Below are 18,551 nucleotides of genomic sequence, written 5' to 3' on the forward strand. Positions count from 1 at the left end.
GGGAGGCAGCTCCTAGCCTTAACCTGGTGGGCGGGGCAAGCCGGGCAGGGGCGGGCTAAGCCCCTAAGGGCCTTGCCAGCATCCCACGTGGGTGCTGCTTCGGGGCCCTGCTGCTCCACCTCCGATCCAGCTCCCTGCTAATGGCCTGGGCCAAGCCCTTGGGCCCCTGCACTCACATGGGAGACCCAACAGAAGCTCCAGGCTTTGGCCTGGCCCCGAACTGCCAGTTGTAGCCGTCTGGGAGTGAATCATCTGATGGGAGGCCTCTCTCTGTGTCCCTCACTTCTCTGTAACTGCTCCTAAAGAAGTAAATCAACCTGTAAGAGAGACAGAGCCACGTGACCCTTCTATCATGCTTCTTCTCAAACAGATCAAGGTGCTATCAGCAGAAAGGCAAGCATGTGGCCAGCAGTGAAGACAGCCGAGCGGAGGCCTACACCGCAGCAACCTGGTCAGACCTGGGAGGCAGCTCGGCCAGGGGAGGAGCTCCCAGCTTTGGACACTTGGGGAGTCAGCCAGTGGATACAATCTGTCTCCTAAGCAAGAAATTAAAATTTTAGACAATTAAAAGGGGCCTGTGCTGTGGTGCATCTTGCGATGCCAGGATCCCTTGAGTGCAACTTCAGGTTCCAGCTCTCATCCAGCCTCTTGCTCACACAGCCGTCAAGGCAGTGGAGGGGACCAAGAGTTTCCCCGACATTCACTGGATGGAGTTCCAGGCTCCAGGCTTCAGCCTGGCCCAACCCAAATGTCTGCAATCACTTGGGAAATGAACCAGCAGAGAGGAACTCTTGGTCTCTCTTCCTCCCTCTGACATTCTGCCCTTCAAACCAATCAACCTTTAATTTAAAACACGCACACACACACACACTCAAGGGACACCCCTTTCGTGGAGACTGCCCCCAAATCAGTAATCAACCAGATGCTAAACATCCATTCATAATGGAGTCTTTCTCATACTTTAAACACATGGAGGAAATGACAAATTCATCTGAACACCTTGTCTTCAGTGACACAACATTCTGTGAGACTTTGAGCAAACCTCTCCCTGCTCTACTGCTGGATGTGGAATTCCTGTGCCGGCGCTCCTCCCCCTGGGAGCTCCAACTACGGGCAAAAGCCAGGCCAGGTCGCCTCCTGCCCGCGCCGTGGCCACCAGCCTCGCTGCTCCCCGCCTCCTGCCCACGCCTCCTGCCCACGCCGAGGCCACCAGCCTCGCTGCTCCCCGCCTCCTGCCCACACCTCCTCCCCGCGCCACAGCCACCAGCCTCGATGACACAGCTTTCATGTCTGTCCTGTCAAGATGATGCCTGGCGAGGATGGCCGGAACTCTCCACTGCCAGCCGGCAGGAACGGGCACCTGTCCAGACAAGACTGAACCCCAGACCTCACACTAAAACCTGGGAGTCAGAAATCACCCAGGACAAGCAGCTCGAGAGTTCTTGTAACAATCTGTTTGTTGAGAGGCAGAGGGCCAGCAGGAGGCAGATCTTCCACCCTCTGGTTCAGTGCCCAAATGGCCACATTATCCAGTAGCCCAGAACCCCACTGGGGCCCCCACGTGTGTGCAGGGGCTCAAGCACTTGGGCCGTCCTCCACTGCCTTCCCAGGCACATCAGCAGGTAGCTGGATGGGAAGTGGAGCACTCAGGGCTCCAACTGGCCCTGGGATGTGAGATGTGGGAGTCACAGCCCGCTGCACCACAACATTCACTCCTTTAAGACTTTTCTTGAAGGCTCAAATCTAACAAGAAAAGGTCCTGAAGCTGTCTCTTTGCCTAACCATTGATGAGGCCAGGCTGGGCCTGCTGGGGAGCGGGCAGTAATGGCCCTGTCCACCCACTCGCCCTCCACGAGAAAGGACAGCAGTGGCTTGTTCCTAACCCCACCAGGCCTGGGCCCTGGTGACCCCAGCAAGCACCACCCCACTCCAGAGCAGACGGCCCCACGCTGGTCTAAGAACCAACACCATCGAATGCCATGCAGCGAGAGCGAGATGACCAGGAGCGCCAAGCATCCTCCCCCACCAACCAGGGCACCTGCACCTGCAGAGACCACCCCTCCAACACCTTCTCAGAATCTTCCCCATTCTCGCTGCCACTGTCCCAGAAGATCACAACCCTTCCCTTATAAAGACTGCCGCCCTGCCAAGGCAAGAATACACACAGCCAGCCCCTCGGGTCAGCAGCAGTGTTTGGGGACCCCCGCCCCAACAGACTCCATTCCAAGCCTGTTCTTGCCCAATTGCACAACCCACTTGCTTATTTTTCCAGAACTCAAGTTCTCTGAAATGTATTTAAAAAAAAAAAAAAAATTAGTTTGGAGTGGTTCCTCCTCCATGCCTGAGTGCCACTGACTCAGGATTGCTTCACAGCCCGGTGGAGCAGGACGTGAAAAGCCTCGATGCTGTGTACACACGGGGCCAGCCCGGACCTCCCTGGTCCACACTGACACGGGGGCGTACGGAGCCCGCGGGGGTCCAGGCGGGCGCACTTCCCCACGGCCGGGGCCACACACGGGGGTCCAGCAAGGTGCCCTTCCCCACGGCCGGGGCCAGACACGGGGGTCCAGCCAGGTGCCCTTCCCCACGGCCGGGGCCAGACACGGGGATCGGGGAGCGCCGGCCAGCTCCGCGCGCGCACAGGGAGAGGCGAAGGACCACCTGGAGCGCGCAGGAGGCCCCGACTGGACGCGGCCGATGACAGAACACAGGTCGCCTGCCCTCCCCGCTCCTCTCGGGAAGCCGGGAGCCCGGGCGCAGGGTGAGGGGTGTCGCGGACACGAGGACCCAGGGGCGCCGGGAGGGCAGGGCCCACCGCCGCTCTCACCTCCTGCGCCGCCGGTCCCGGCTCCAGCTGAGGCGGTCGGACAGGCGCCCGAGGAGTGCCGTCAGCCCAGGCCGCCCAGGCAGGAGGCGCAGCAGCCTCCTCCACAACACCGGGCCTGCCGTCGCGGCCGCCATGGAGACTCGCCGCTTCCGTTTCCGGCGCGCGCGACCGTGGCGAGCGCGGACGAGACGGCGGTGCGCAGGCGCGGGAGGGCCAGGCGGCCGCGAACCCTCGACCCTCGCCCCGCACCCCGACTCTGTCCGCGGACCCCAGCTCCCGGGCTGGCAGTGGGCACGTGCAGCCATGGCGGGTGCTGCCCAGCCGTCAGGCCTGCGGAGGTGTGCACAGATGTCCCAGGCGGCCCAGACAGCCTGTGTCCTGAGCAGGTGCCGGAAGCCGCGGCCACCCATCAACGGCTAACTTGGCCAGGGAGACATAAGTGGTGGGATTGGGCCTGGTGCGGTGGCATAACGGCTAAGTCCTCGCCTCGCACGCTCCGGGATCCCATATGGACATGGTTCTAATCCCATGCAGCTCCCTGCTTGTGGCCTGGGAAGGCAGTGAGGACCGCCCAAAGTCTTGGGACCCTGCATCTACCTGGAGACGTGGAAGAGGCTCCAGGCTCCTGTCTTCGGATCGGCGCGACATAGTTCTGGCTGTTGTGGCCACATAGAGAGCGAATCATCGGATGGAAGATCGTCCTCTCTGTCTCTTCTCTATATATATCTGCCTTTCCAATTAAAAATAAACAAATAAATAAACTTTAAAAAATTGTTGGGCTTGGACACAAGGCAGCCCCAGCCAGGTTGACAAAACACACACCCCAGAGGGATCTGGACTGAGTTCCCTGCTTCTGGGAAGTGAACCAGCTTCAGCCAGCCAAGCGTCCCAGGATCCCCGGTCCTCACCTGGCACCACTGGCACCACTGGCACCACTGGCACCACTGGCTTCTGGAACCACCCACTTCAGCACCTGGTTAATTGCAGGCACACCACCAGCAGCCAAGTTCACCAGCAGCAGCTCATCCTAAAAGCGGGGAGCTGGGCCTGGCATAACTCAGTGGCTAAATCCTCACCTTGCATTGGCTGGCATCCCATGTGGGCGCTGGTTCGTATCCCGGCTGCTCCACTTCCCATCCAGCTCCCTGCTGGTGGCCTGGGAAAGCAGTTGAAGACAGCCCAAAGCCTTGGGACCCTGCACCTGTGTGAGAGACCAGGAGGAAGTTCCTGGTTCCTGACTTCAGATAGCCCCAGCTTCAGCCGTTGTGGCCACTTGGGAAGTGAATCAGCAGTCAGAAGATCTTTGTCTCTTTCTGTGCACATCTGCGTTTCTAATAATAAATAAATAAATAGAGCCCAGCACAACAGCATAGCAGTTAAAGTCCTCACCTTGAACGCGCCCTCCAGGATCCCATATGGGCACTGGTTCTAATCCCGGCAGCTCCACTTCCCATCCAGCTCTCTGCTTGTGGCCTGAGAAAGCAGTCGAGGACAGCCCAAAGCCTCGGGACCCTGCACCCGCGTGGGAGACTCGGAAGAGGCTCCTGGCTCCTGGCTTCAAATCAGCTCAGCTCTGGCTGTTGCGGTCACTTGGGGAGTGAATCATTGGATGGAAGATCTTCCTCTCTGTCTCTCCTTCTGTCTGTATATCTGACTTTCCAATAAAAATAAATAAATCTTTAAAATAAATAAATAACTCTTTTTTTAAAAAGGGGGGGAGGAGCCAGAGCTGGCATTGTGGCACCATGAGTTAAGCCTCTGCCTACAGTGCCAGCTTCCCATGTGAGTGGTCGTTCAAGTCCAGCCATTCCTCTTCTGATCCAGCTCCCTGCTGGAAGGCAGCAGAGGATGGATTGAGTCTTTTGTCCCCCTGAGCCTACAAGGAACACCCAGGTGGAGTCTGACCTGGCCCAGGCCTCACCCAGACACATGGAGCCAGGGCTCAGGCTGGGGAGTTGCACATGGCAACTCACATGGCATTCAGTGTCCTCTGCGGGCTTAAATGAGCTGGCCGTCTTGTCCCCCTGTGCAGCTGGACACGCCATCCACTGCGTCGTTCATCAAAGAGGCCCAGTCCTAATACATGCGTTCCAAGGTCAGACCACAAATCCTGTGATCTTTCCTGTGGTCAGGGTTTGAGTCCAGTGGTCCAATAGGGAAGGTCCTTCCCCAAGAAACCTTGCTCAGGATGACCCCAAACCTGACTCCTGCATGTACCAGACAGTGCAGGGTCTGGGTCAATCTGTCACCCACACTGGCCCATGCACACACTGGTAATTGTGGTTGCCTGGTCAGTTCAATCCCCAGCCCCATGTCCTATGCAAATGGACAGGTGCTGCAGCCCAGCCCAACCCAGCCTGCCACAGACCTGGCTCTTACACACCAGCAAGAACTGTAGCTTAGTTGGGGCATCCCCCTGTAATCCCACCAGGCCCAACCCCGTGCCTGGTTTCCTGCATGCAGGTATGTACAGCAGACTAGTCTGGCCCATACCACATCCTAATCGGACTCTTACATACACCTATGGGTGCTGCAGCTCATCCCACCCTACTACATGAACTGGTATATATATATATATATATATATATACACACACACATATATGTATATCAGGGTTTAGCAAACAGTATCCTTCAACCACAGGAAACACCGGAGATGAGCTGGTGAGGAATGTCCATTTACTCAGCCCAAGTTCCAGGTTTATAAAGGACTAAGAAGGGGGGGTAAGAGAATGTCTTCAGGTAGTCCCTTTACCCAATGATGACACTGCGATCAGATAAAAGACATACCTAATCCAATCATTTCCGAGATCACATTCTATATACAGAGTTGGAAGTCACATCCCAGACCAGGACAGACAAGCTCTAGGTCATGCCCACCAGGCAGCAGGCAGAGACTGGGCGATGATTTCCTACATGTGTCACCTTGTCCAGCCTGTCCCACCCCCAGCCCTGGCTCTCATGCACTCCAGTGGGAGCAGCAGTCCGGCAGAGGCGTGCCCACAGTTTCCATACTACTCCCAGTCAGTCCTAGATCTAACACTTTCCAGGGACACTGCAGTCCAGTCTGACACAATTTACACCCTGTCCCAGCACTTGCCAGCAGATGCGGCAGCAAAGCCCAGCTAATAAGCACATACCCTGGCCCTTGCATGTGCCAGCGCATGCAGTGGCTTGGCCTGGCCCAGCCCTCCCCCAAACCCAGCTCACATGCAGGCCCAAGGTTGTTACAGCCTAGTTCTGCCCAGCCTGCCCCCATCCCTGGCTTTCATTCAAACCAGTGGGTGCTATAGCCTAAACTGGCAGGGTCTGCACTCCATCCTGACTCCTGCAAATGCCGGTGTGCTACACTTTAACCCATCCCTGACTCACGTGTTCACCAGCAGGAGCTACAGCCCACAGGGGAGTTCCCCCAAGTTCCTCCACCAGACCCGACCCCAGAGCCGAATGTCTTGTGTGCCAGCAAGTGCTACGCTCCTCTCTGGCACAGTCTGCCCCCCAGTCTAAGCCACTGTGAGTGTTGATGGGTGTTTGGCTCATCCCATCCCCCCCACACAATCCTTGAGTGCACCTGCAGGTGCTGCAACTTGGGCCAACCCACCCTATTCTGCACCCCAGGTCCCATGAGGGTTTTGGGGTTCCATGGTCATGTCTATCTCGGCCTTCACCAGCCTTCAAGCAAACCAATGGGTGTTTCAATCCCAGAGGGATGAGCCCAGGAACGCCCCCACAGAATCTGCCCACAGGCTCGGTTCTCTTATGTGCCAGTTACTGGCATGGCCCACCCCCTGCCCCGACACTCAATAGTGGGTACTTTGTACTAGCCCTGCCAGGCAGGTCCCCCACCCATGGCTTTCCCGTGTGCCAGTGGGCTGTGGTTGCTGCCAACTAGCCAACTTCAAGTCTCCCATGTGGGCGGGTGCATCCAGTGTTTCTCCTCCAAGCCTCCCAGTCTCAGCCCCCTTGTTTACTTGTAATTGCAGTGGCCTGGCCGGTGGAAGTCCCCCAGAAGCTCTGCCTCATCTGTAACATACCCCTTCAGCAATCCTCCCTCCTACACACCCCCATACCCCCTTCCCTGAGCAATCCACAGCCCCCATGCCCTCAAGTGCGTGAGTTCCCCTGCCCAGTCTGCTGCCATTGACCTTTTTAGAGTTTCTGTTTATTTTATTTTTAAAGGCAGAATTACAGAACAGAAGGAGAAACAGGGAGAGAGAATCTTCCATCTACTGGTTCACTCGCCAAATAGCCACAAGAGTTAGGCTGATCCAACGAGTCAAGATCCCCATGTGGGTCTCCCATGTGGGTGCAGGGGCCCAAGCACTTGGGCCATCCTCCGTTGTTTTCCCAGGGTATCAGCAAGGAGCTGGGTTAGCAGTGAAGTAGTCAGGACTGGAACCCGCAGCCAAATGGAACCGTAGCATCACAGGCTGTGCAACAGCATCAACCCCAAATCAATCTTTCTAAAGGTGGGGTAGGAACACCTTGCCATATGCTGAGAGGCGCTAGGGTACTGGGCTCCCACCTGCAACGTGGGGCTCCTTGACTGGCTCATGTCACCTGAAAGGTAAGAACCAGAACTACTGTGGGGCTGCATCACAGCCTATACACCCCGTGGTCACGCCAAACACAGCCTCACTCCAAATCCTGCCTGTCCCGAAGGAGCCCAAGGCAGTGAGTCACACACTGGAGCGTTGCTCAGGGAATCGGCAGTGTGGAAGCAGTCGGCCAGGGGGGCAGCTGTGCCAGCCAACAACGACACCTCAAGCTCTCATCTGAGGAGGAAATGTAACAAAAGAAAGTCACCGGGAGCTGGCACCGTGAGGGTCATTTACCACACCAGCATCCTGTGAAGCTCTGCCAGCTCAAGCCCCGCGCTCAGCTTCCTCTCCGGCTTCCTGCTGAGGCGTCTGCAAAGGCACCGGAAGGAAGGTGGCCCAGGTGCTGGGGCCCTGTCACCCACCTGGGAGACAAGGATGGAATTCTTGGCGTCTACCAGCAGCAGGGACCCACCCTTGCTGTCACAGGTATTTGGAAAGAGAGCCAATTGACAGAAGTTCTCTCTCCCCATCTACCTTTCAAATACATACACAAATCGTTTCTTTTTTTTTTTTTTTTAATTAATTAATCAAGAGGGATTGGTGTTGTGGCCTGGCAAGTAAAACTACCATATGCGATGCCGGCACTAGTTAAAGTCCAGTGGGTCCATTTCCAGCCCAGCTCTCTGATAACGCACCTGGGAAAGCCAGCAGCAACTGGCCCAGGCGCTGGGCCCTGCACCATGTGGTGGACCTGCAGGAAGCTCCTTGGCCCTTTTCAGCCCTCTGGGGGAGTGAACCAGCAGATGGAACATCTCTTTCTCTCTGTCTCTCTCTTTTTCACTGTAACTCTGCCTTTCAAATAAATAAATACATCTTTTTTTTTTTTTTACTTGCCAAAGAATAGTAATGAGATGATGTCATTTTGTGAAAAGGACGGGGAAGGAAAAACAGAGTGAGCAAAGCAAATACGGCAAAACGTTCATGGTTTTTGGTGTTAATCAAGAGTCCCCAAGTTGTTTACCACAATGAATACTTTGGACTGATTTAAGTTTCTTTGTAAGCTTGGATAGTTTTACAAATACTAGCTGGAATTTGATTCAACCCTTTCGTGTTTGAAATGCTGGTGTCAACATAATTCCCAACTTCCAGTAACTAGAATGAGGCCATCCGTGGCATGGCTCCACTTTCGCACAGAGCCTGTCACATGGTGGCTACAGCGTGAATATCTGCCGAATGGCTGTACCCTCGCACCCTGTGGGGAGCCCCACGCGGGCCTGGGGGACACCCTGCCAAGAATTCAAGGCCTCCTGTTCACACAGGGCTCAGCCGCCAGGGTAGAGTGGGGAGATAACACTCCCTGGGAATTTCCGATGGAATCCATTGCAGCGGCAGATGGCAATGCTGATAGCTAGCAGAGTGAGTTCATGAGCAGCTGGGAGGTGCGCTCAGCCTCGGGCCTTCATAGCTGCTTTGAGGCTGACAGGGCCAGAGGGCGCCACACTTAAGTTACAGATGTCTGAAGTGATGGTTTCTGGGAGATTGGCTAAGCCTTGGACTCCTCACGGGACAGACACATTCTTCTACCTTGGGAGGTCTCATGTAAGACCAAGAAGAGGCGATAAGACCCTGCCTGGAGATAAGACAGGACAGGTGCACAGCCCAGCTGCTCCATCTGAGGCCCCGGGGAAGAAGGCGCTCAGAGGCCCTCCTCCTGCCCTTCGACCATCCCTTCCGGAACAGGAGATGCCAGAGGGCCACTGCCAGGGCCGATAGGCCTGACAACAGATAGAGTATCTTCCCAGACGGAAAAGGAAACCCATTCTTCAGAGGCTGACGTCAGGAGGGGTGAGGTCGAGGCCCCGCGATTAGGTGGCCCTCCTGAGCAGGACATCAGGAAATCCTGACCCCCGGGGTCTGTGATTCACTCTCCTCCAGAGCCAAGGGATGTCCCCTCCCCCACACCCCCCCCAGCTGCTTTGGTTAGAGGACAGCCCTCCCAAACACTAGGGTGCCCACCTCCTGTCCTGTGTCCAAGTGACAGGGTGGCCAGTAGTGGCTTATGGAGCACACATGCTCCTAGGTGGCAGGGACAGGACCTGAGCACCAGGGAAGCCTAACACCAGCCAAGGGGCGCCCAGTCAGCTCCCACTGCGTGCCACCCCTGGGTGGTGGGGCCCAGGCTCACCAGCCAGGTCCTCTTGTGACCCCTCAAACTCCTGACTCTGTTTACATCCCCAACCCCACCGTGCTGTGTAAACCTCACCTGGGACTGTTGAGTGAAACAGCTGGGATTCGAACCGGATCCCACAAGGGATGCTGGTGTCACAAGGCAGTGGCCCCGGGGGAAGCTCTGGTCTCCAGAGCTCTCCAGCACGGACAGGAGCCGCAGTGGCTGGGTCTGGGACTTGGGCTTTTCTATCCATGTTTCCCGTCCCTTTGCCAGCCTCATAGCCCAGGCGCACTCCGGGAACTGGCGTACCTGACCTGTCACTCACTCCTCAGCCCCCTACCCTTCCCTGCTAGGTGGCCATGCTGGCCTGCTCCAATCCCTGACCAAATCCCCACCAAAACTCAGGCCTGGGCCCGGCACAATGGCTTGGCGGCTAGAGTCCTCACCTTGAACACACCAGCATCCCATATGGGCGCTGGTTCTCATCCTGGCCCCACGTCCCGTCCAGCTCCCTGCTCACAGCCTAAGGAAGCTATCAAGGACGGCCAAGGTACTTGGACCCCTGTACCCATATGGGAGACTCAGAAGAAGCTGCTGGTTCCTGGCTTCAGATCTGCTCAGCTCCAGCCGTTGTGGCCATTTGGAAGTGAATCAGTGGATGGAGGATCTTTCTGTTGCTACTTCTTTCTATAAGTCTGATCTGCATTCCAGTAAAAATGAAATTAATCTTTTTTTTTAAAGATTTATTCATTTTATTACAGCCAGATATACACAGAGGAGGAGAGACAGAGAGGAAGATCTTCCGTCCGATGATTCACTCCCCAAGTGAGCCGCAACGGGCCGGTGCGCACAGATCCGAAGCCTGGAACCTGGAACCTCTTCCAGGTCTCCCACGCGGGTACAGGGTCCCAATGCATTGGGCCGTCCTCAACTGCTTTCCCAGGCCACAAGCAGGGAGCTGGATGGGAAGTGGAGCTGCCGGGATTAGAACCGGCGCCCATATGGGATCCCGGGGCTTTCAAGGCGAGGACTTTAGCCGCTAGGCCACGCCACCGGGCCCTGAAATTAATCTTTTTTAAAAAAAGATGTATTTTATCTTCATTGCAAAGTCAGATATACAAAGAGGAGGAGAGACAGAAAGGAAGATCTTCCATCTGATGATTCACTCCCCAAGTGACCGCAATGGCTGGTGCTGTGCTGATCCGAACCTCTGGGTCTCCCACGCGGCTGCAGGGTCCCAAGGCTTTGGGCCATCCTTGACTGCTTTCCCAGGCCACAAGCAGGGAGCTGGATGGGAAGCAGGGCTGCCGGGATTAGAACTGGTGTCCATATGGGATCTTGGAGTGTTCAAGGCGAGGACTTTAGCCGCTGAGCCACCGCGCCAGGCCTGAAATGAATCTTTAAAAAAAAAAAAAAAAAAAAAGGGTTGCAATGGCCAGGGCTGGGCCAGAATCTAGCCAGGCATCAGTAATGTCATCCAGGTCTCCTGTGTGGGTGTCAGGGACTGAAATGCTCCAGGGACCATCTCAGTTGAAGTAACAGGGAGCTTGAGCTTGAGCCAGGACTCAAACTGGCACATCAGGCAGAGGCTTAACCTGTGATGCCATGGCTCTGCTCCTCCCCTCCCCGGCAGCCCCTCCGACTGCCAGTCCTGGGGGATAGATAAGCATGACTTCATACGGAAGTAGCTGGGGACACGTGAACCTAACTGCATGTCAGCTGGCCCCGGCCCCAGCGTGTGGTAGGTCTCCCCACAGCTGAAAATCTGGAAGAGACGAGGTCTTCTGGAAGCAGGGTTGGGGGTGTCCCAGAGGAGCTGAGGCTGCGCAGGACAACTCTGCCAAGTGTTCAAATGTCCCTGTTGGGTGGGGTAGGGGCCAGGCTGAGCCTCACCCCGGCCTCCACGCCTTTTTGGCTTTGGAGGACTTGCTGCCTGCAAGATGCCTGCCGTTCAATGCTCCCCTGGCACTAAGAAGCCCAGGACTTTTCTGGCATCTGATCAGCAAGAAGCCAGAGCCCAGATTTCTGGAAGTGCTGGCTGGGCAGAGCAGGCATAAGTGCTGCTCTGGGTTTCAGGGGAATCTTGGCCTCTTGTGGTATGGCAGGCAGCCAGCGCCACCCCAGTGAGGAGCTACAGGCCTGGTGACAGCGTGGGGGAACATGGCAGCCCACAGCCAGTTGGGGCTCAGAGGGTCCCAGGGCAGATGACTGGCTAGGGAGAGGGGGCAGGGGACCCTGGCTGATCCCCAGCAGGCCACCCCTGCCCTGGCGCCCTGTGCCTGGTCTCTGGAATGGGACTGCTTCCAACTCCCCCTAGAGTCAAGTCTGGCACAAACTGAGGCTGGACCAGACCAGGCCCACACAGATGGATAAGACTCGCACTCGATGCCTGGCCCAGGCTTAATACAGCCCCAGGCTTCTGAAATTAAGGGGGTAGATCCAAACGTAATCCAGCAAAGCTCATTGCCCTTCTGCCTGCAATTCAGGCAGAGCTCGGGGCAGGGCAGAGAGGAGCAGCTGGACAGGTGCTGGACGAACACTGCTCTGGAGAACGTGTCCTCATTCAAAGGGTTAATGGGACCCGGCAGAGTGGAGGCCCAAGCTACCAGAGCTCCGAGTCCACCCCCTCCACCCCAAAAAATCCCCCATCAGTTCTAGGTGGAAATCCCCCAGGTGATATTCTTTAGCACTCTGCGATTCTTTTTCTTTATTTTCATGAAGATTTATTTATTTGAAAGGCAGTTACAGAGAGAAAGAAATCTGCCATCCACTGGTTCAACACTCCACCGCCTGCAGGAAAACCAGCAGAGGGGAACCCAGTCCGCGTGTCCCACATTGGGTGCAGGGGCTCCAGCCCTTGCTGCAGCCTCCGCTGCTTTCCTAGGTGCACAAGCAGGGAGCAGGGTAGGAAGTGGAGTAGCTGAGGCTTGAACCAGCGCTTGTTCCGGTGGGGCCTGACCAAGCCATGCCACCACGCAGGCCTCTCACGGGGCATCCTGAAGCTACGGGGCAGTCACCATGGCACGCCCTCCAGGTGGGGACAAAAATGTCATGGGAACCGCAACCAGACAGGAGGGTAGATCCTGCTGAGCGACCCGGTCCATTGAAATGCTGACCCAGGAGTTGGAAGGTCTCTCTGTTTGTCCCCCTCCCCAGGACTCTGCCCTTCAAAGTAATGAATTCATCTTGACATCAGTGGTGACTGGAAGGAATCTAAAGTGCACTGTGGCCACGCAGGGTGAAGCCACAGCCAGCAGCACCAGTATCCTCTCCATCCCCCTCTCCCGCTGGAGACCCCAGCCTCTCACCGCCCCCTCCGGGCTTCCCGGAGGCAGGACCCGGGTCGGGCGTGGGGGGCTGGGAATCTGAGAGGCGGGGTGGGTGGTAACGGGTGAGCTTTCTGGGAAATGCCAGAGGCCGCCAGGCCTGGAATGCTGGGCTTGAAAGAACTCCTCGGCCACCGCCTCCTCAGCGCTGTCCTAGCCGAGCCTCAAACCTTTTCATTAGCTCCGGCCCCTCCCGCCAGGAACAAAGGCCACGAGCTGGAATGCCGTTTCCCGGCTGCAGGCCATTGTCCCCGGGCCCGCCCCTTGGGACTGTGACAGCAGGAAGGAGAGCGCCCAGGGGCAGCCTGGCAGGCGACCCCGACCTCTCTGTCCATGCGGGAGAGGTCACCCTGCCAAGGCCTTTAGCCAGAGGGGCTGAGGTGCGTGCAGCCAGCTGGTCCCCAGGAAGGGATGCGTGCAGCCTGGACAGTTAACCTCTGACCTTGGCCTGGACGCCCCTCGCCACGTCCAGGCACCACGGACGGGGCAGCCGAGGAGCGACAGAGGGCTCAATGTCGGGCTGCTGGGCAGCCCAATCCAGGCCACCCCCAGGGCAGCAGACAGCCCAGCCAGGCTGGAAGGTGAGGGTGGCCGCTGGGATGTAGCCAACCTGACTGGTAGTCCCCTGGGTGCCCAGGCAGCCAGGGACCATGACGAACCTTTGTGTCCACCCGTGGGATCGGCAAGGCTGGCAAAGGGCAGGGGCTTGGGTCCTCAGCCACACCGTGGCTCCTGTGTGACCACCCCAAGGCACCTCGGTTTCTTCCCATCCATGAGGTTTGGGGACAAACTCAGCCAGTGCCACATGTACACACACACACACACACACACACACACACACACACACAGTGAGTAAGAGGAGCCCGGCGGCAGCTGAAACTGCCGGCTGTGGACTTCCCCTCCACCGGGCAGCAATCTCTCTATTATCTTTATGACCAACTGCCTCTGCCTGGAAATGGGATTCTGACTTCACAGAAAGTCGGCAGAGATTAGGGAAGAGGCAGGAGGTTCCTAAATCCCTCATCCGGGAAGACAGCTAGGCGGGGCGGAGGGCCCAGCCTGGGAAACGCAGCCGCCGGCCACGGCTACCGAGGGGCCTGTCTGCCTTAGCCAGAAGGCTGCCCCTGCACGCCTCCCGTCCAGTCGACCCAAGGTGGCCCGGGCTTTGCCTGCTCTCTCTCCTTGGTCTCCTGGTGAGCAGGTATCAGAACCCCCAGCAAGCCACCAAGGCGGCTGCCCCATCCACACCTGAGCCCATGGGGAGGAGGACAAAGCAGAAGTGTAAGAAAGCAGCCTGCAGTGTCCCCCCCAAAGCATGGGACACACGTCTCCCCAAGACACGCTCCGGGCAATGGTGCAAAGACTTGGGAATCATTCCAGGCGCCAGGCCAGCCACGAGGAGACCAGAGGGTCGGCCCCGGGACGGCCAGCAGAACATTCCCGCTGATACGCAAGGAGCTGTCCTGGCAGCTTCTCTCCTTTCTCCTTGGCTTCTTTTCTCATTGAGGGCAGAACGTCGGGGAGACAGGGATAGCGATTCGGCCGTACCCTCCACTGCCCCTGGCTCAGACCACAGGCAGGAGACGGACATTCCACCCAGGTCTCACATGGGAGCAGCAGGGGCCTAAGGACTTGGCCCTCCAGAGGCACTCACGGGGTGGTGGCGAGCACTAAGCCGCAGTGTTGTCTCCCAGTATGTGCTGGGTCCGAAGGCAGAAGCAGAGGCGAGCCCAAAGGCAGGCAGGCAGTTCGGGGCCCCAGGCCCAGGGAACGTGGCCCCTCATCAGGCCGGCAGCGAGCGAGCGCCGACCAAGCCAGGAGGAATGGCCTGGGGGCTGGAAACAGCAGCTTGGGGGGCAATGGACATTCTGCACCACCCCCAGGCCACCACCTGACTAACCACAGACTTCTCAGTAGGTGTCGGATGCCCCCACCTGCAAGGCCCTGACCAAAGAGGTCACCCCAGGTCGCTCAGCTCCTGCAGGTGGCAGGCAAGTCCGCTGACTCAGCACCCAGGAGACTTCGCCCCTCCTCCAGGCTGGCAGCCCTGCTTTGAGCCCCCCACCTGCCCCACACTTGCAGGGGCAGGCTCTGCTGCCCAGGCCATGACCCTGCTCCCTGGGGCCCCGTAAGACTCCTTACCTACTCTGCTTCCCTCCTCCCTGGGGAATGGGTGGGCACTGGCTTCCACCTGGGCTGGGATTCCTGGAATTTCAGAGAAGTTTCTTCCTCCTTCTATCTCCCCCATCCCAACGCCCCCTAACTAGGCCACCCACTCCCCAAGGCACTCTGGGCCCTGAGCCCCAACCCCAGCCAGCTGCCCAGGCAGGCCCTCAATGGAGTCCCTGCAAGGGATGAATGAGGCACCGTGTCATTCACAAAACACTTTCCCATCCATTAACTCCGCAAGCTGCCGGCAGCAGCACAATGGCCTGGCGGGTCAGGGGCCTCAGACCCTGGCCCTCCCTCACCAGGACCGGGTTGGAGGACAGGGGCTGGGACCCCCCCTGCTCTGCGTTCGTGACCTGCGTCACAGATGAGATGGCAAAGGTTGTGACTCCCACCCGCATGGTCCTCAGCCCCTGCAGGCACAGGTGGGGCACAGGGTGCCAAATGGAGAAGGCAGAGGGGCTAGTGGAACATTCTAGAACTCCATCCTTCACCTCGGTCAGCAGCTCGCCCTTCTGAAAAGTCTGCCAGGGGGTAACCTGGGAGAAGGACAGAGCCTAAAGCCCACAGCCTGAGTGTCCCACAGGGGAGAGGCGGCAGTCTGCCCACCCCTCAACAAAGCCTCAGCTGTGTCTCACCCTGAGTCCACTGTAGGGGACAGTCTGCATAGCCTGCCCTCCTATCCTGAGGCTGGTCCTGGCCCTCCTAGCCGTGGCCACCTGCACCACTGTGCCAAGGCGCAAATCGAATCAATTCTTCACCATCCCCAAATTACCACTGACGGGGTGGCGGGGCCAGGCGGCGCGCGGGAGCCCCCCAGGCGTGACCCCAAACTCCGCGGCGCCCACGAGACCCCCGCGCGCCCTCTAGCGGACGCGCGGCGTGGGGGGCCCGGGCGCCCCTAGAGGCCTGGGGAGCACCTGGTCTGGGAGCGCAGGCTGGAGACCCAGACGCGTGCGTGAACTTTTTGGGGGGAGGGGTGAACAGCAGGGAAGAGATGAGGGTCTGGAACCTTGTAGTCGGCCGAGGGGCCGAAGTCACGAGGAGTAGGTCTCCCGTTGCCACCCCTCCGGGGGGCTTCCGCGCAGGTAATGGGCGTGCGAGCGACCCCCGCCCGCGACCACCTCGGGTCCGACCCTGGCAGCCCCCAGCCAGGCGCTGGACTTGGTGTCTGGCCCCGGTTCCTTTCTGGCTTGGCCAGGGGCCGGCATCGGGACTTTGAGGAAGGGGGCGAAAAGGAGGAAGAGGGTGCCCTCTGCGGGGTCCGGGAAAAAGGAGGCGACGGGGGTTCTCGGGGAGCCTCTCCCGGCCGGCCTCCTAGAAGTGGCCGCGCTCGGCAGCGGCGCGCCCGCCCCCGCCCGAAAGCGGCCTTCTTAGAAGGGAGGGGGCGGGGAACGTGTGAGTGGGCGGCCGGGGGCGGGCCGCGGGGAGGGGCCGCTGCCAGGAACGCGCCGCCGGGGCTGGCGCCGCGCCCGCCGGCCGCCGGGCAGCAGCGCCGGCCGCTTTGTCTGCGCGCGCCTGGGCCGCGCACCCGCCCGCCCGCCCGCCGGGCCGCCCCTCCCGCGCGGGCGCAGCCTCCGGCGCTGCGAGTAGTGACTAAACATTACAAGAAGGCCGGCCGCGCAGTTCCAGGAACCGGGGGGCGGGGCGCGGGCCGCCTATATACCGGCGCGCACGGCCCCGGCCGCGGCTCGTTCCCCGCGCCCCGCGCCCCTCCGCCGCTGCGCCCGCCGCCGGCTCCCTCCCGGCCCACCCGCCTCAAGCCCCCGGCCCGACCCGGCCTTCGCCACGCGCGCCCCGGGGCCCCTGCGTGGACTTGGCGGCCGCCAACAGCTGGGCGCCGCCGCCTCGCCTCGCCTCGGGGGGGCTGCCGGAGCCGCAGCCCCGAGGCCGCAGACTTCGCTGCGGGACGGAGGTAAGGCAGGAGGAGCGCGGCGTGGGGAGGCCCGCTCGGGGGGGAGGGCTCGCTCCGTCCCGGGAGCTGTGCCCAGCTTCCCCTCCCCTTCCCGGGCTGTTCCCGGCAGGGAGGGGACGGACGAGCAAGGGGGCCGAGCGGATGGAAGCCGGAGCGCCCGGGTTCCCGGAATCCTGGGGGCGCCCGGGGTTCTCCACCGGACTGCGCGGCGCCCGCCAGCGTCCCGGGAGCCCCGACGCTCGGTGCCCGGCCTCCGGGGCCGCGCTCCCGGAGAGCCAACTTGGGCTCGCGACTTTGCCTGGGGAAGGGGCTGGGCGGCGGGCTCCGCGGGCGGGCTTGGGTCGCGGCGAAGGCCGGGGGTGCCCCGAATGGGGCGGGCGCTCGGTGGAGGAGCCGGGGGCGGGCCGGGCGCGCGGCGCTGGAGGGTTCCGGGCACTCACGCGGCGTGCGCCCTCCTCTCCGCAGCCCCCCGGGATGCGGTAGCGGCCGCCGGGCCGAGGCCGTGAAGCAGCTGCAGCCGCCGCCGCTCAGCTCCGCGCTGGTTCCGTGCGCCATGGTCACCCACAGCAAGTTTCCCGCCGCCGGGATGAGCCGCCCGCTGGACGCCAGTCTGCGCCTCAAGACCTTCAGCTCCAAGAGCGAGTACCAGCTGGTGGTGAACGCGGTGCGCAAGCTGCAGCAGAGCGGCTTCTACTGGAGCGCCGTGACGGGCGGCGAGGCGAACCTGCTGCTGAGCGCCGAGCCGGCCGGCACCTTCCTCATCCGAGACAGCTCGGACCAGCGGCACTTCTTCACGCTCAGCGTCAAGACTCAGTCCGGGACCAAGAACCTGCGCATCCAGTGCGAAGGGGGCAGCTTCTCGCTGCAGAGCGACCCCCGCAGCACGCAGCCCGTGCCACGCTTCGACTGCGTGCTCAAGCTGGTCCGCCACTACATGCCGCCACCGCCGCCTTCGGACTCAGCGGCCGGCCCCGAGCCCCCAGGCCCCGAGGCCTCCGAGGAGCCGGAACAGCCGCAGCCGCCGCCTCCCGGGAGCCCACCCAGGAAAGCCTATTACATCTACTCGGGGGGTGAGAAGATTCCCTTGGTGCTGAGCCGGCCGCTGTCGTCCACCGTGGCCACCCTGCAGCATCTCTGTCGCAAGACGGTCAACGGCCACCTGGACTCCTACGAGAAAGTCACCCAGCTGCCTGGGCCCATCCGGGAGTTCCTGGACCAGTATGACGCCCCGCTTTAGGGGACCGTGGTGGGCCGGAGGCTGGGAGAGGGGCCTGGCTCCCCTCTCCTCTTGGCACAAGCACAAGAATCCATCCTGGGGCAGGGCAGTCTGAACCTGGAATGGCTTTGAGGGAAGGGGGCACCCACCACCCCGCCCCTCGCCGGGCGCCCAGTGACCATGGCTTCTCCTCCCTCCCTCCACCGGCCCTCAGCTGCCCGCAGGAGTGTGGAACTGCCGAGGAATCTCCAGACTTTCCGAAGGAACTTGTTTGCTCTTTGATTTGGTTTAAAATAAAAAAGCCAAGTGGGGGAGGGGCGGGGGCGCCTGGGAATGACTGGCAGAGGCACCTGAGGAGGTGCTGCCCGTGCCAAGGGCAGAGCGCGAC

At 60.0% G+C, this 18,551-nt stretch overlaps 2 protein-coding genes across 3 annotated transcripts in view; one reads left to right on the forward strand and one right to left on the reverse strand.

The window, feature by feature from the left end:
• Positions 1-17,502, reverse strand: part of PGS1 (phosphatidylglycerophosphate synthase 1) — a 48,423-nt gene extending 30,921 nt beyond the window's left edge. The window contains exons 1-7 of the mRNA XM_058675719.1: positions 17,074-17,502; positions 16,809-16,934; positions 16,045-16,248; positions 15,527-15,571; positions 15,335-15,445; positions 3,736-3,854; positions 2,828-3,140 (exon numbers count right to left, since the gene is read on the reverse strand). Of these exons, the coding sequence (XP_058531702.1) occupies positions 2,828-3,140; positions 3,736-3,854; positions 15,335-15,445; positions 15,527-15,571; positions 16,045-16,248; positions 16,809-16,934; positions 17,074-17,502 (1,347 nt within the window). The remainder of the gene's footprint in view (positions 1-2,827; positions 3,141-3,735; positions 3,855-15,334; positions 15,446-15,526; positions 15,572-16,044; positions 16,249-16,808; positions 16,935-17,073) is intronic.
• SOCS3 (suppressor of cytokine signaling 3) lies at positions 16,104-18,317 on the forward strand. Of its 2 annotated transcripts, none has more exons than XM_058675562.1 (2): positions 16,104-16,120; positions 17,413-18,317. In XM_058675562.1, exon 2 carries the CDS (start codon positions 17,501-17,503, stop codon positions 18,182-18,184), a length of 684 nt encoding a protein of 227 aa, XP_058531545.1. In that variant the 5' UTR covers positions 16,104-16,120; positions 17,413-17,500; the 3' UTR covers positions 18,185-18,317. The 2 variants fall into 2 exon arrangements, with proteins under 2 accessions (XP_058531545.1, XP_058531544.1); XM_058675561.1 differs by lacking the exon at positions 16,104-16,120 and adding an exon at positions 16,788-16,947.
• The last annotated feature ends 234 nt before the right edge of the window (positions 18,318-18,551 follow it).

Source organism: Ochotona princeps, chromosome 17, assembly GCF_030435755.1.
Source record: "Ochotona princeps isolate mOchPri1 chromosome 17, mOchPri1.hap1, whole genome shotgun sequence".
Classification (NCBI taxonomy): domain Eukaryota; kingdom Metazoa; phylum Chordata; class Mammalia; order Lagomorpha; family Ochotonidae; genus Ochotona; species Ochotona princeps.

Bases quoted from the DNA above. Each gene is read 5' to 3' on its own strand.
- SOCS3 (XM_058675562.1), top strand. From the start codon at position 17,501: ATGGTCACCCACAGCAAGTTTCCCGCCGCCGGGATGAGCCGCCCGCTG.